Source organism: Acanthisitta chloris, unplaced genomic scaffold, assembly GCF_000695815.1.
Source record: "Acanthisitta chloris isolate BGI_N310 unplaced genomic scaffold, ASM69581v1 scaffold6944, whole genome shotgun sequence".
In the NCBI taxonomy this organism is placed as follows: Eukaryota; Metazoa; Chordata; class Aves; order Passeriformes; family Acanthisittidae; genus Acanthisitta; species Acanthisitta chloris.
In genome coordinates, this window is record NW_008667706.1 from 169780 (window position 1) to 185592 (window position 15813).

Consider the following 15813-nt stretch of genomic DNA (forward strand, 5'->3'; position numbering starts at 1 on the left):
CACAGATTTCTGGTAATTCATAAGATTTTGCTGGTGATGAAAGAATTTTTCTGATCTTCTGACCATAAGTTTTATTGGCTGTCTTGAAATTTGGCTTAAGTCATGGATATAGCAAAAATGCCTCCTGGTTTAATTTAGGAGAAATGGAGTAAATGGAGCAGATGGAGAAATAAATAGAGCTTAAATTAACAAAGACCAAATCAAAGCTGATCTGGTCACTACTAGATGGGGATAAAGCCAAGTGCCAATGCAGGAAGCTCCACTGCTGGAAAGGCTGAAATCTGGTTATCAGCTTGATTCTTTGAGCTGAAGCATGATTTTTATGGAGTTTTATGGTAAAAGTTATAAAACCTTGGCTCATGCCTTCATCACTGATTGCAGCTTGATGGAAGATGACTCATTTCAAGTTCCACATAGTCACATTCTTTGCAACTTCTTTTATGAGTGCACAGTCAGGTTGCGTGTTCACACACTGCTCATGTGTTTGGTAAGGAAGATTTTAAAGCACCTTGAGCAAGTGCTTAGCAGAAATGAGCTTGGCTGAGCAGAGCTGTATCCAAAGCATGTGTGCAGGACTGGGAAAAAAGTTTGCTTGCACAATTGTGTGCACAAAAAGAACACAGTTATTTGCTTTAGGGTGGTTCTAGATTAATATTAAACAGTATTGCAAAGCTTTAGGGAAAAAGAGAAGCAATGTCTTGGATAGAGGAATATTAGGAAGAGATAAATATTTGCACAAAATCTTTTAGCAGCAATTGATGGTGGGAGAGGACAGTGGTGACATCCTCCCTTGCCATGCTCTGTGTCTCATGCAAGAGTTCATCACTCTTTCTTCTCTTCAGGGCCAGCCCCTAGAACAGCAATCAGACTTTCCAGGGTGTGGTAATAGCATTGTTTACTCACAGCAGAGGGGAAGGAGCTGGGAATGAGCCTTTCCCCAGCCTGGCTGTGACGGTACACCTGGGGTGGAGTGAGCAGGCTGTGTCACCCTTGCACGAGCCCCACTGACCCACTGCTCCCTGCCTGTGTGCTCAGTGGCCCAGAACTTGCTGTTCCCCAGCAAAACTAACTGATAAACTGCAAGTTTGGATCCAGAGTGAGGTTTTTTTTCCCAGTCTTCCTGTGTTGTAAGACATGATGTGACACATTTGGCTCTTTCTTTTTTTTTCCATTTTGGAAGCAATTCTAGTGGATAAGAATTTGCAAGGAGCTATGAGACTGGTAGAAGGGAAATTTCTCCCTAAAGGAAATTCCATATGTTGCAAACACCTGAGCTAGCTTTAGATTGTGTTGGGGGGACTTAGGTTCGATATTAGGAAAGGTTTCTTCCCCCAGAGGGTGTTTGGGCACTGGAGCAGCTCCCAGGGCAGTGGTCACAGCCCCAAGGCTGACAGAGCTCAAGGAGTGTTTGATCAATGCTCTCAGGCACAGCGTGAGTTGTTGGGGTGTCCTGTGCAGGGCCAAGAGTTGGACTCAATAATCCTTGTGGGTCTCTTCCAGCTCAAGATATTCTGTGACTCTAACCTCTCTGTCTATAGGGGCAGCAGTGCAGGTGCAGGGCTGCTGTTCCTGGATGCACAGAGCAGCTATAGGTTCATGATGAGTTTCATGCAGCTGGACAGATGTTTTGGGGAAAAGTATCAGTTATATCTCTATATTTTCTTGTTTTTACACTCTGGATTTGGCCCTACTTTTGGAAAGGACCAAGACTGTCCCACACAAGAGTCCTGAGCCTTCAGGCTTGTGCACTGAGATGGGATCCAAGTTCCATCCAGAGCAAGAAAGGACCAAAACTTGAGTCTTTTGGAAAGTCCAGTCCCCATATTTCCTAGAAATTAGCTCATTCAGATCAATCCTATCCATATTACATTTTTGGTATCAATAATTCACTTTAATAACTATCATTAAAGCTGGAATGAAGGTAGAGGAAAAGGCTTGCCTGAACACAAACCTCTTCTTGTCTCCTGAAACACCTCTGGGATCAGGATTTAAGATTCTAATGAGAGATTCATCCCCTTATTCTTGATTTGTGGTTAAGGCTGGGACTGTGGCACAGGGTGGTCTGGGTGTTTGGGGGATTTTCTGGCTGTTCTCCCTGATTTTCTCTCTTTGCTCAGGAAAAGCTTCGATTTCTATTGTTTTACACAATGCCACCAGACAGGTTTTTGGTCACTACAGCATCAGTGGCTGAGGAGTGCACCAGGTACTTCAACACCCAAAGAAAACAGCAGGAGACTATTTTTAGCAGCAAACTGAGATCATGTTTAACCTTGAAGAAATGAGCAGGGTGTGATTTCTCCAGTGAGTCAGGTCATCTCCTCACACAGAGCTCAGTGCCTGAAACCTGGAAGCCTTTTGAAACACCAGCACTGCCTTGGAGGATTCACTTTGCTGCTGGAAAAAAAAAAGGGGGTTAAAATTTAACCTCTCATCCCCTTCAAAGTAATTTATGAATGTACATGAACTCCTTTAGTTTTATGCAGAAGGAGAAAGAATTAATGGCTGAATTACTGCCACAACACAGTGGGAGGGTTTGAGGCTGCTTTTTATCTATTATTGGTAAATTGGACAGGTTTATAGGACAGTTTTATTAGTGTTTCACAGCACCTCTGTCTTGTTTCATGCTTTGTGTTTGGTCATCTTTCCTGTCAGCTTTCAGGAGGCTGCAACTGCAGTTTGGTGCAAAGATGGATGGAAAAGATAAAGGATCTTCACTACTTGCGATAGTCATAAATCAGCCCCCAAACCCATGAAAGGATTAAATGTGTGTGTACCATTGGGATTTCTTGGGGAATAAAATATACCACCCCTACAAAATCTGAGGTAGCTTGGGGGGAAAAAAAAGATTATTTGTGGTTATAAATTAATCAGGCAGCAGAAGGAGGAAATCTAGTGGTGGAGACAGAAACACTATGAGCATTGGTGAATGCCAGCACAGCACAGGGCACTTGCACCTCCATCCTGCTCTCTCTTTATGCTGTTTATTAATAATTTCCAACTCCATCAGCATTAAATGAGTCTGCTTTAGTGGAATAATAATAGAAATGGTAGTTCCCATGTAGGCAGGGCTTTAACCTCTAAGCTGCTGTGGAAAGTTACTGGTTTGCTGCACTCCCCTTCCACTCAGTGCCTGTGCCTATATTTATTGGACTCCCTGGAGATTCCCCATCACAGTCTCTGGACATGTGTGGCAAGGCAGCAAGGACAAAGTGTTTGGGAAACACAGGCTTGTTGCAATCCCACAAACACACTGCTGTTTGCTCAGAGCCACTCGTGCTCCACAGCCTGTCTGGCAGCTGCCAGCCTTGCAGAAGGGTCCAGCACTACTCTGCATAACAAAACCCCTTCCAGGGCTCCTCTACATCAGATGGACAATATGTTTATTTTCCCATCTGCTTCCCACAGTCAGAACATGCCATAGACAGGGACAATTCCCCAGAAGGAAACACAAGCATCATCTTGCCCTCTGTTGGGGCAAAGCCCTGCATAGGGCCACACTGTCCCTGGTGAGCAGCTTGTGAGACTCACAGGCACTGATGTCCCTTCTTGTGGGGCTGCAGTGGCTCCTCATGGTGTTTATTAGCTTTGGGAATGTGCAGAGGACAGGATAAGAGGGGAAAAAGCCATGGAGCAAAGCTTTTGCCAGGCACCTACTGGAAACAGCAGCTCCAGCAGGATCCAGCACTGGCATTTTTGCCCTTCCTGCAAGTTTACTGAGTTTCATTGACTGCAAAGCCAAGATCACACTGAGCCCAGCACCAGCCCCTTGAGCACTCCCACTGCCTCCTCACCAGTGACCTATCCCTTCCCTTTTACAAACACAATAAATATAGCAATAGAATTACCACCCCAGTAATAGATTAATTTTTGTGGCAGGTCAAACATTAACTCCCATCTGTATCTAATTCCATCACATCTTGGGTACTTGCAGTGATAAGACCCAAATCACCTTGAGAAAGTCTGTACCATCCACTTACACTTGAAGATTGAGCTTATCAAAGCATGAGGGAACCACTGAAATATGTGCCATAAAAGGACCCAGGAGAAAAACAGGCTGAAGGCTTCTTAAAGGACTCTGTCATCAGGGCCCAGGTCTGTCTGGGTCTGTCGGATTCACATAAAATAAGATGTGTAACTTGATTGGAAAGGCAAAATTTGTACCTTCTCTTGTAAGGGGACAAAAAGAGCTTCATCATACCCTAAGAGCTACATTGGGGAGCAGCTGATGTGAAACCAGGTGTATAAGCTTGGGTGGGGACTCTCCAGCAAAGTCAGTGATGACACAGTTTGGGTCAGGCTTGTTTCTACTCAGTGCTAGATGCTGCTGTACCAATAAAAGCCATGAAGGATTAATCCATTCTGAATACTGGGCATGGATTTTGGTTCCTATAACCACCTTCAGGCTGGTGGGGATCCCTGGCTGAGCACCCTCATGCACAGGGCAATGTACACTGCTGTCTAAGGTGGGTTAGAGGAGCCTCCCAAGGGCTGTAGTTGTTTCTTCTCTAATGACTAATTGCCTCTATGTAGTGTCCATAGCATGAAAATGCTTCAGAAATATGTAGGTGTGTAGCAGTTTTCACAAATAGGTATCATAGAATTTTAGGGGTTGTAATGGACCTTATAGATCATATAGTCCCAACACCCTCTGCACTGGACAGGGACATCTCCCACCAGACCATATTGCTCAAGGCTTACTCATCCAGCCCCTTGCATGCATGTTGGGCTCTAAGGTACCAAGAGGTTTGGTGGCTGGAGCCCATCAGATCTCTCTGAGCACAACCAGGTCCTGACTGACAGCAAGGCTGAGCCGCCAGTCTTGGAAAATAAATACTATGCTCCTGTTGATAAGGGGAGATATTGACTTTTGTCACTGCTGCATGTTTTCTGCCCTTTCACTTTGTTGGCCTCTCATCAGAGGCTGTTAGGAAAACAGAGCAGGAGTTGGCCATGAGCTGACAAAACCCACCTTCCCCCCTTTGTGTAAAACAGTGCCCAAGTTCCTCCCTTGATGAATTCTCAGGGATGAGTCCCATGCAGAGTGATGCTCTAAAACAAGACCCAGCAGTGAGGCAAAGTCTCACAGGAATGATGGCAAAATGATTTTGTTGACTCTGCAAAAACAATCCTTGCTGGAAGAATCTCCAGTGGCCACTAGAGCCTCCAGAAGGACAGAAGCTCAGTTTTGCCTCTGAGGAGTTAAAGCCCAGAGTGAGTCGTGCTTTGACAGCTTTGCCTGAGTCATTCCCCCTAAATAAAATGGAAAGGAGCTTAGAATTGCTGGATGAAGGAGGAGGGATGTGTTGCACTATCACCACATGCTAAATCTTCCTGCTCCCTCTGCTTTAAGGCCCTGACAATTGTCTTTCTGAACTGGATGCAGCCAAGATGTATGAGCTGTCAGGAAAAGGCTGAGTCTGTGTTCAGGCTCCTTCCCCCACACCTATGTGGCTTGTGCTGCTGGACAGAGGCAACAGGGCTTGGAGATGGGGGGACAGCAACACTGAAAACAGGTTGGAATAAGACAAAACTCTCCTCTTTTCTCTGCTGCTGTTTCTCTTGAAGGCTGCAGTGGGGGTGAGTCAGCTCTTGGAGCCTGTGTTGCAAAAATAAGCTGCTGAAGTGCAATACATCCCTTATGTTCAGTGTGCAGGGCTGGTGGAGCTTGGGGCTGCACGTGCCTTGTGTTCAGGGAAAAGGATGGTTTAGAGAGTGGAATGAGCCTCAGAAGTCAGTGGTTTTTTCAAATTCACTGTGGCATGGGCATACCTTTCTGTCTGCAAAGTGCCTGGGCTGATCTTCACTCTGCTGTGGTCCCTGTATTGTGTCCAAGGTGTGTGGTATTGCTGTTATTGACAGTTTGGGACACACTGAACTGATTTCCAGCAGTGATTTGCAGAGGGTAGAGCAGGGTTGGGGACAAACCCTGGCTTGGTCTGTTCCCCAGCTGCATGCCAGCATTGCTGCCAGGGTTTCAGGCTCATTGAAAACAGGGCATGATGGGCAAGGCTGAGGGAATGGGTTTAAGGGGGAATTGGTGAATTTAAGCTTCGTTTTTTGGAGCTTCCTTAATGAAGTGACTCTTCATGCTCTCTGTGAGTGGTGGAGATGTCCTCTGGGATCCCCACCTGTCATGTCTCAAGGTCAGGAAATGCTCCAAGGCTGCTTTGAGGTGGGATCAGAGGATGGTTTTCCAGTGCTGCCATAAGATGAGATGGAGCCTCAGGAGCATCCTACTGCACCAGAAGCTCAGGAGAGGAGTTCCTAGTGCAGACATGGCAGAAAGGGTGTTGGAGACCAGGACTCCAGCACTGTGGGTGCATTGCCAAGTGAGAAGGGTTGACACCAAACCCCTAAACTCCCCCTGAGATGTATCATAGTTTCATAGGATATTAAGGGGTTGGAATGGAGCTTAGAGATCATCCAGCCCCAACTCCCTCTGCCCTGGGCAGGGACACCTCCCACCAGAGCAGGTTGCTCAAGACTTTAGCCAACCTGGCTTTGAACACTGCCAGGGCTGGGCCAGCCACAGCCTCCTACAAGTGTCACCCTCACAGGAAAACTTCTTCCTAAGATCTAATCTAAACTTCCTCTCTTTCAATTTATCCACATTACTCCTTTTCCTTTCCTTTCACTACAGGTCCTAAGAAGGAACTGTCAAACTCAGTGGGACCAGTTAACATCCCATGGGGCTTTCTCTGACTCTCAAATGGCCTTATCTCCCTTGTGCTTGGTCTTCTCTCTCTTTATTGCCCTTTCCCCCTCCCCTGGAGGCTGTTTAGTCTTATTCCAGCATCCAACAAGAGTGGAGGATCTTGAAGGCACTTCCTTTCACTACAGGTCCTAAGAAGGAACTGTCAAACTCAGTGGGACCAGTTAACATCCCATGGGGCTTTCTCTGACTCTCAAATGGCCTTATCTCCCTTGTGCTTGGTCTTCTCTCTCTTTATTGCCCTTTCCCCCTCCCCTGGAGGCTGTTTAGTCTTATTCCAGCATCCAACAAGAGTGGAGGATCTTGAAGGCACTAAAGCCCCATCCACTCCTGTTTTGGGTCCAGAAGGAACAGCAGCCACTGGCTGTGGGGAAGGTTTCTCACTGACACAACCACTGCTCACTCTCATTTCAGCTGTGCAGAACGAGCGCGACAGGATCAGCATCCGCAGGAGCAGCTACGAGGACAATGGCTCTCTCTCCATCACTGTGCTCACTCAGGCTGAGGCCATGGCACAGCAGGTATGACATGCAGGAACAGTCCTCCAAACAGCTCCATGGCCTTCAGCTAGTCCAATGCACTACACCATCCAGGGCTGGATGTTCTTTCTGCCCTTGGATGGCTCTTGCACAAAGCCACAGGGGAGAAAATGAATTAGAGGTATCAGAAAGCAGACAGGAAAAATCCTTGGGGTGTTATCAGGGCAACATGTCCTGCAAGAAGCAGATGCAGTATTTGGAATGTGAGATGCCAAGTTGAACTGTTTGTCCAGGGAGGCTGTGACTGCCCCAACCCTGGCAGTGTTCAAAGCCAGGTTGGCTAAAGCCTTGAGCAACCTGGTGTGGTGGGAGGTGTCCCTGCCCAGGGCAGGGGGCTGGGACTGGATGATCTCTAAGCTCCATTCCAACCCCTAAAATTCTATGATTCTATGATATTCCAAGGAATGTTGCAGCCCCTGAGCCCCCTATTCCCCAGCCTAAATTGTTGCTGTATCCCTAAAACCTCATTGCATTCACACAGTTTTTCCCTCCTTGTTGCACACTCTGTCCTGCTCCAAACATAATGTTCCCTCCATGGTTGATTGTATCTTTGCTCATAACTTGTCTACCAGGCTAACAATTTTAGGGCAGCAAAATAATGTGAATAAAATCCCGGGGCTTCAGCTAACACTGATTGCTTTTGTATTTCATGTTCCACCATGGATTTCACCCTGAGCATCCTTTAAATTCTTATGCAAATGACCTTTCTCCACTGAAGCATATGGTCCAGATGTTGCCTATTACATGCAGTAAAGCATCCACTTCCTTCTCAAAAATGATGATGTCTTAACCCTCTCCCCCCCCCCCACCCCACACCCCTCCTTTAGAGACCTAGAAGTGTTTTTTGTGTCCCAGAAAGACAGCAAGTTGGAGGAGAAAGCCTGGATGCGCTTTATGCCTGTGACTGGCTTAAGTGATTGATGGGAAGCTGAGCCCCAGTGCTGTTGGCTCCTGCTGGGAATGGGAATGTTAGCCAGATTTTGTCCTGAGCCAGCCTGGAGAGTAGGGAAGGAGGCAGAGGAGGGAGGGGTGTGTGTTGGGACTGAGCACCACCTCGTGGAGGCTACACCAAGGGCTGTATGTTGGACAGAACATGCTGCTGAGCAGATGTGCAACCACAGCAACAAACATCTTGTCAAAGTCCTGATGAGGTTGACTTGTTGCTATAGAGGATGGTAGACCAGCATTAATGTGATGCCAACACAGCCTGGTTGTTTCTCTTGCAGTATTTATCACTGAGCCCAGTGCACAGCACAGACATTGCTATGAAGAAGGTTGCAACCATCAATGATGTGTGTGAGTCCATGAAACAGCAGCTCCTGGTGCTGGTTGAATGGGCAAAATACATCCCAGCGTTTTGTGAGCTCCCACTTGATGACCAGGTAAAATGCAAATGCCTCTTTACTGCAAACCCCTTCAATAGGAATTCCTGACTGTACCTTTCAACTGAGGAATAACACATTAACATATAGATCACCTCATGCAGAGCAATCGATTAACAGGAGAGAAAGAGTAATAAAGGCCAAGAGGTCATCACTGTATACAACATCCTCACAAGGGGGAGTGGAAGGACAACACTGATCTCTTCTCTCTGGCAATCAGAGACATACCCAAGGGAAATAGGAATTCCTGACTGTACCTTTCAACTGAGGAATAACACATTAACATATAGATCACCTCATGCAGAGCAATCGATTAACAGGAGAGAAAGAGTAATAAAGGCCAAGAGGTCATCACTGTATACAACATCCTCACAAGGGGGAGTGGAAGGACAACACTGATCTCTTCTCTCTGGCAATCAGAGACATACCCAAGGGAATGGCCTGAAGCTGTGCCAGGGAAGGTTTAGGTTGGATATTGGGAAAAGGTTCTTCCCCCTGAGGGTATCTGGGCACTGGAACAGCTCCCAGGGCAGTGGTCAGAGCCCCAAGCCTGACAGAGCTCAGGGAGTGTTTGGCCAATGCTCTCAGGCATAGGGTGGATTGTTGGGGTGTCCTGGGCAGGATCAAGAGTTGGATCAGTGATCCTTGTGGGTCCTTTCCAACTCTGAATATTCTGTGATTCTGTGATCAACTAAAATAACTCAAGTAACCAAAGTCCAACCAAAAGGACCGAGTCAAAAAAGACTAATTTTGCCTTTACTGGTACCTGATAGTTGAGCATAAAAGCTGTTAATTTCCTAAGAATTCAAATGACTCAGCCCCAATTTGCTTTTTTAGCTGAAAACTACTTCTTATTAGTAGTTAGTTTTCCATGAAAATCTAATGGTTGGGCTTGGTGATCTTAGAGGTCTCCTCCAACCTTGATGATTCTATGATGCAGTAACACTTCTCAACGTGAACATACACTAATATCTTCTAGCTCTTGATAATACTTTATCTGTAGATTTGACAGATCAAAGCAATCAGCAAAATTGACTTAATCTAAACAGCAACAGCTCAAAACTACCTTCTTTGCTTTCAAACATAATATTATCTCTTTCTTCTGTGCCCTCTCCAGGTTGCCTTGCTCAGAGCCCATGCAGGGGAGCACCTGCTGCTGGGGGTAGCCAAAAGGTCCATACCATACACTGATTTTCTGTTGTTAGGTAAAGTAGTGAAATACTCTCCTACTTTTATAATTCACTCCCTCAGGTCATTGCCAGGGATTCTGCCTGCCTGAAATCCCCTCTGCACTCCTGGGCATGGGCTGCACATCTGGGTTGAGACTCAGTGCTGGAGAAGTCTCTGGAGAAGAGCAAAAAGGAGGAAGAAAATTCACTGGGATTTTTATAGCTGTTCCCTTATTGCTTTGAAACTGTGGATGAGAAACTCCCAATACTTAATAGCATTTCAGACTGTGCTGCTTTGTTTTCTTAACTGAAATTGTCAGGGCACAAGCAATGGGTATTTGGGTATTGATACTTACAGACTTAGCAGAAAAGTCTATTAAAAATTATAGTGCAAATCCATATTTCCTTTTCCTATAGCTCTCTGCCACTCCAAAAGGTGGGATTATTTTTGAGAAAATATGAATATTGACCTTGAATGGCACAGTAAAGAAAAAAAGGGAAAACTTGTTTTAAAAAGAAACTACACCAAAAATAAAGATACAACAGTGCTTCCAAACAGGTGGTAGGTATAACAGAGGGGAAAGAAGAGCAGAACGTGGAGCAGGTTTTGTGTGCAGTGTGGGTGCACAGACATGTGCCAGTGGGATAATTTAGGACCAAAGAATGAGATCCAGGGCTTGTTTCTCAATCATAGATAAGATTAGGAAGCTGCAGACTGGAAAGTTGCTGCAGATGGGCACTGGGACTACCTGGCAACACACCTGGGGGTAACTACTGGATGAGACCATGTCTGCAGAGCTGGAGTGAAAATCTGATGGTGAACTTCTCTTTTCTCCCCAGGGAATGATTTCATCATCCCAATGCACTGCCCTGAGCTGGAAATTGCCCGTGTGGCCACCAGGATCTTGGATGAGTTGGTGAAGCCCTTGAGAGACATCCAGATCGATGACAATGAGTATGCTTGTCTCAAAGCCATCATCTTTTTTGATCCAGGTGAGCTTCCAAGGATTGCCAAGGATGGGGCTTGAAAAGGAGTTGGGGGCTCTCTAATAACCATGAAAACCTCTCTACATTTCACCCTGCCTCTGCTGTAGTGAGTAACACTTGCTAGTGCAGATAGAAGTGATCTATTCCTGAGTATTTTACTCGTCAGGAAGTATGAACTCCAGTCAGGATGATGTGCAGGATTCTGCAGGTCCTGGAGGAGTTTGTCTGCTTCAGCAGCTTGGCTTTGGGAAAGCCCATCAGCCTGAAATGCAGGAGATGACTACCTTGAATTATGTATAAGCAAAGTGAGTCAAGCAAGCAGCAGTGTGGAGCATTCATCAAAGGCCAGAAGGCACCATTAAAACCCACAGAGAGATGTGCTCTTCAGAGTACCCAGAAATATCAGGGATCTGCTAATGGATCTTGCTGGCAGCAGCACTGACCCAGGACAGGGCTGATCCACACAGGATGGAGAACAGAGAAACACACAGATGCAAACAACAGCTTGTTTGGAAACTTTGCTGTATTTTTATTGCACCAACACAGAGGTTTCTGTTTCAGCCAAGTTCCCTCAAACACTCCTGTTTCTACATGCCTACAGCAAACACAACCTCCCCTTGGTACAGCACTCAAATCCCTTCAGTGTGTGTTGCCCTGGAGCTTGAAATAGAGATGGGGGAACAATCCCAAGCCCAGACCAATGTCTTTTTGTCTTTGGCATCTATTAGCATGGAGCAATTAGAGAATCTTCCATTAATTAGTTTCTTTGCTACATACACCAGTTTAAATTCGAGATACAGAAGTTTTACAGACACCATGAACTCACCAAAGAGCCTCTGTGACTACAGTGAGGGTGTTATTACCAAATTGGGTTTGACAAATTACCTCCTCAGCTGATCAGGGTCTCTGTGCAGCTTTAGTTCAATGTGACAGTGAGGCCCTGAGATTTCATCTGAAAGGAAGAAGTGAGAAGCTCTACAGAACTGAAGTTCATTCATGCTAACGAGCAGGCACATCCTCAGAGCTCCATGCTGACATCCAAGCATTTGTTAACCACTTCACCTAATCTCTTGGCATGATGATCCCCAAAATGTGCTGCTTGTGGATTCTTTGCAGACAGTGACGAAAATAGTGCAGTGATCCAGAAATCTCAGGTTTAGATAACAGCAGAGGCAGGAGTGGAAAGTTGTAAATCCTGGCACTTCACCTTACCCAGAGTCACATTTACTTGCTTAAGCAAAGCTGGACCAGTGGTCCATGAAAAACACATCAACCACAGGTCAAAGACAAGAGATTAAGGCAAGAACCTGATGCTGCAGCAGCTGTAATTGCAACATACATGCACTGAACCTGCATCCATTTAGAGCTAGTAGTTGTGAATCAGAGTTTTCAAGGGAATATTCCAGGCCATTTCCTTGCAAGGATAAATACGGTTTAACTTTCCTCTTCACTGATGGCAGTAGCCAGATATATCTACCTGAAACAAGCTCCTGTTTTCTTACTCTTTGCCCTCATAGTCCCTTCAAATTAATGTTTCCTCTCAAATTCCCCTCTCTGTTTCCCTGTTCCATGTGAGATATGCAATAGTGGCAGCCCAGTGCTTATCTGCCACCTAATCTTGGAGACTCTGTCAGTAGACCACTGGCATCTCATCCCTTTCCCTCCACAGAGCCTGACTGACAGAGTAATACCTCTTCAGTTCCAGTGCACAGCAATTAACTTTATTTTTCTCCCCTCCCAGACTGCAAAGGCCTGAGTGAGCCTGGGAAGGTGAAGAACATGCGCTTCCAGGTCCAAGTCAACCTAGAAGATTACATCAATGATCGTCAGTATGACTCCCGAGGTCGATTCAGCGACATCCTCCTCCTGCTGCCCCCACTGCAGAGCATCACCTGGCAGATGATAGAGCAAGTCCAGTTTGTGAAGCTCTTTGGTGTGGCCAGGATTGACAGCTTGCTGCAGGAGATGCTGCTGGGAGGTATGAACTCTGCTGAGGAAGGACAGCTAAGTTGTTGGATTTCAAAGCTGTTGCAGGGCTTAGTATCTGGGTTTGTGTCTTCTGGAGGATGTATGGTAGGAGAACTAGGGGGAATGGGTTTAAACTGACAAAGAGTAGGTTTAGATTGGATATTGGGAAGAAATTCTGCCCTATGAGGGTTCTGAGGCACTGGCACAGGTTGTCCAGAGAAGCTGTGGCTGTCCTATCCCTGGAAGTGTTCCAGGCCAGGTTGGGTGGAGCTCTGAGAAACCTAATCTAGTGGAAAGTGTCCCTGCCCATGGCAGGGAGTTGGAACTAGATGGTCCTTAAGGTACTTTCCAACCCAACCCATTCTATAACTCTATTATGAACTGTAGCTTGAACATGGGACCTCCTTACTCTGAGGCAACACCTCAGTTATTTCTTTCCAGTCTAGCTCTAAAATTCCAATGAGTTCTATAGCCATGGGTACACTCTGTGGTGTGTCACACCAGTGGACACTTGACTTCTAGGCCTCCTACTAAACTGATGCATTCTGCAAGAAGACAACACATTTTTTGTTAGCAGTATGCAGAAGTTATAATTATATGGGAATCCTTATAATTGGAATACACACACATATGGAAGAACAGTGCAGTTGGATATTAGCTGTAACCCCAGACATCCCTGGAGGTTGCCTCTAGACAGTGAGAAGCTGAGGGCAAAGAGGACAGTGGAGCAGGAAGGAAGCAAAGATGAGCCATTAACCTCCACCCACAGAGGTCTTCCACATCCTCTGAACAAAAGAGATGTAACCCAGAGCATCTGCCTTCTTGGTAACTGTGCAAAGAATGATGTCTTCTCTCACTTCCCCTGCAGGAACCACAGTTGATCTTCAGTACCAGTCAGGACCTCCCAACCTCAACATGGAACCCATGCCAGGACATGTTCTCCAAAGCAACATGAGCTCTGTGATTCACACAGCTCCAGACCGTACGTGGCCACTTTCACATTGCTAGTGTCATCACAAGGAAGGGACTGGACAGGAGAAGCAGTTAAGAAAAACACCTTTAATTTGATGTATATATTTAGGCATTACATTGGAATTAGGGGGTTGGAGACAGATGGGGGATGTCTCTCCTGCCATGGCTGCAGGGAGAGGACTAGAGGGAATGGCCTTGAGCTGAGACAGGGGAGAGTCAGATTGGATGTTAGGAGAAATGTTTTCCCTGTTAGGGTGTTCAGACACTGGAATATTGCCCAGGGATGTGGTGGAGTCATCATCCCTGGAGATGTTTAAGAGATCTGGATCTGACGCTGGAAGATATGGTTTAGGGGTTACAGCAGTGGCAGGCTAAGGGTTGGACTTGATCTCAGTGGGCTCCTCCGACCTTGATGATTCTTTGATTCTGTGACTCAAAGCTCACAGCCCCCTGGCTGACTCCTGTACATGCTTCCAAAAAGGAGCTGAGATTGTCACATGGCAGCATGATCCAGAGGAATTTTGAGATGTTACTAAAATGTCACAAGGCTTAAAAAATACAGTAATCAAGATTGGGGACAGCTGGTGGATGGAGAGGGACTTTTGACAAGAGCATGTAGTGACAGAACCTGAGGGAATGGATTCAAACTGAGAGAAGGTTTAGATTAGATACTAGGAAGAAATTCTTCCCTGTGAGGGTGGTGAGGCACTGGCACAGGTTGCCCAAAGAAGCTGTGGCTGCTCCATCTCTGGCAGGGTTTAAGGACAGGTTGGATGGAGCTTGGAGCAACCTGTGCTAGTGGATTGTGTCCCTGCCAATGGCAAGGTTGTGGAATGAGATAAGCTTTAAGGTCCTTCCAACCCAAACCAGTTTGTGATTCTATGAAACAGAACACAATATCACCTGAATAGAACACCATCTTCGACAACCCAAGTCACTTCTTGCAGGCCATGTCTGTTGGTTAAGGTATTTTTCCACTGTAGGATATTATTTACCCACTGCAAGATGCTATTAAAACTGGAAAGTAGAACAGGAGTTGTAATTTAACAACCACTGCCATGTAATCACAATGTCTTGAATACACAGTCTCCTGTCACTTACAATCAAATACCTCTTGGAACACATTTTGCTGTTTCTCAGCCACATAAATATTGGCACCATGTATTTTAGGTTGCTTTTAGTTATTCCTTAAGCCACCTTACAGCACACATTAGGGAGATGCTGTGTTCTGTGATGAGATTCAGCAGGTTGAGCTCTCTGATGAGGAAAGATTGAAAAGCAGCTGGGGGCATGTCCCAAGTACAAAATCCTGAGATGAGTTGGTATGTGCATATCAGTCCACCCTGGGCCTCATCACAAAGCAGAAAGGAAGAATATGCTGCAACATGCCTGAATTTGGGATGGATCCCCCTGCTCCATCCTCCAATCTCCTTGGCTCACAGGATGGTTTGCTGATTTTCTTTGGGCACTGCTCTATTGAACAGCATCCAAGGCCAAGTTAATTGTGTCTCTTTTCTCTCCCACAGCATCTCCTGAAACATCCCTTCCATCTTCTTCTCCAAGCACAGGCAGTGAAGACTATAAACTAGGCTCTAGCGCAGGCCCCAGCGCCATAGCACAGCTCTTGCCTCATACAGTGCTGCCCAAGCAGGAGATTTTATAGGGAGAGGTGGAAGGAGAAGCTGGGAGCATGCTGAAAGTGAACCAGGCCATTTCTCTTTGCAGAGGCAAAGCACAGCAACCCCCTGCCCATAGCTGGATCCGGCGCTCACACTCTCTCCCATCCATGAGTCAAGACAAGGTACCACCTGCAGCAGGAGCCTCACCACGGGTCTTCCCACCACCAACACCCCCTCTGCACAAGGGATTGGGGGACAGCAGGACCAAGACTGCAAGCTCTGTGGAGCACGGCTTCCAATTTTGTTATCACCTTGCTTGGTGTAATCAAGACTCTTAAAGCCTTCGGCCATGATCTTCATCCAACCAAGTGCCTCGCACAGCTCCTGACAATCCTTAATGCAACAGTGTGCCTTGATTTGGTAGGAAAAAGTCTATTTCCATCAAAAATGTAATTACACTCCCAT

The 15813-nt window shown here is 46.2% G+C and overlaps 1 protein-coding gene across 1 annotated transcript in view; it reads left to right on the plus strand.

The window, feature by feature from the left end:
• Window positions 1–15392, plus strand: part of LOC103800245 (hepatocyte nuclear factor 4-beta-like) — a 25991-nt gene extending 10599 nt beyond the window's left edge. The window contains exons 4-10 of the mRNA XM_009072615.1: window positions 7127–7233; window positions 8478–8633; window positions 9751–9838; window positions 10643–10795; window positions 12531–12767; window positions 13626–13739; window positions 15256–15392. Of these exons, the coding sequence (XP_009070863.1) occupies window positions 7127–7233; window positions 8478–8633; window positions 9751–9838; window positions 10643–10795; window positions 12531–12767; window positions 13626–13739; window positions 15256–15392 (992 nt within the window). The remainder of the gene's footprint in view (window positions 1–7126; window positions 7234–8477; window positions 8634–9750; window positions 9839–10642; window positions 10796–12530; window positions 12768–13625; window positions 13740–15255) is intronic.
• Window positions 15393–15813: the final 421 nt, after the last annotated feature.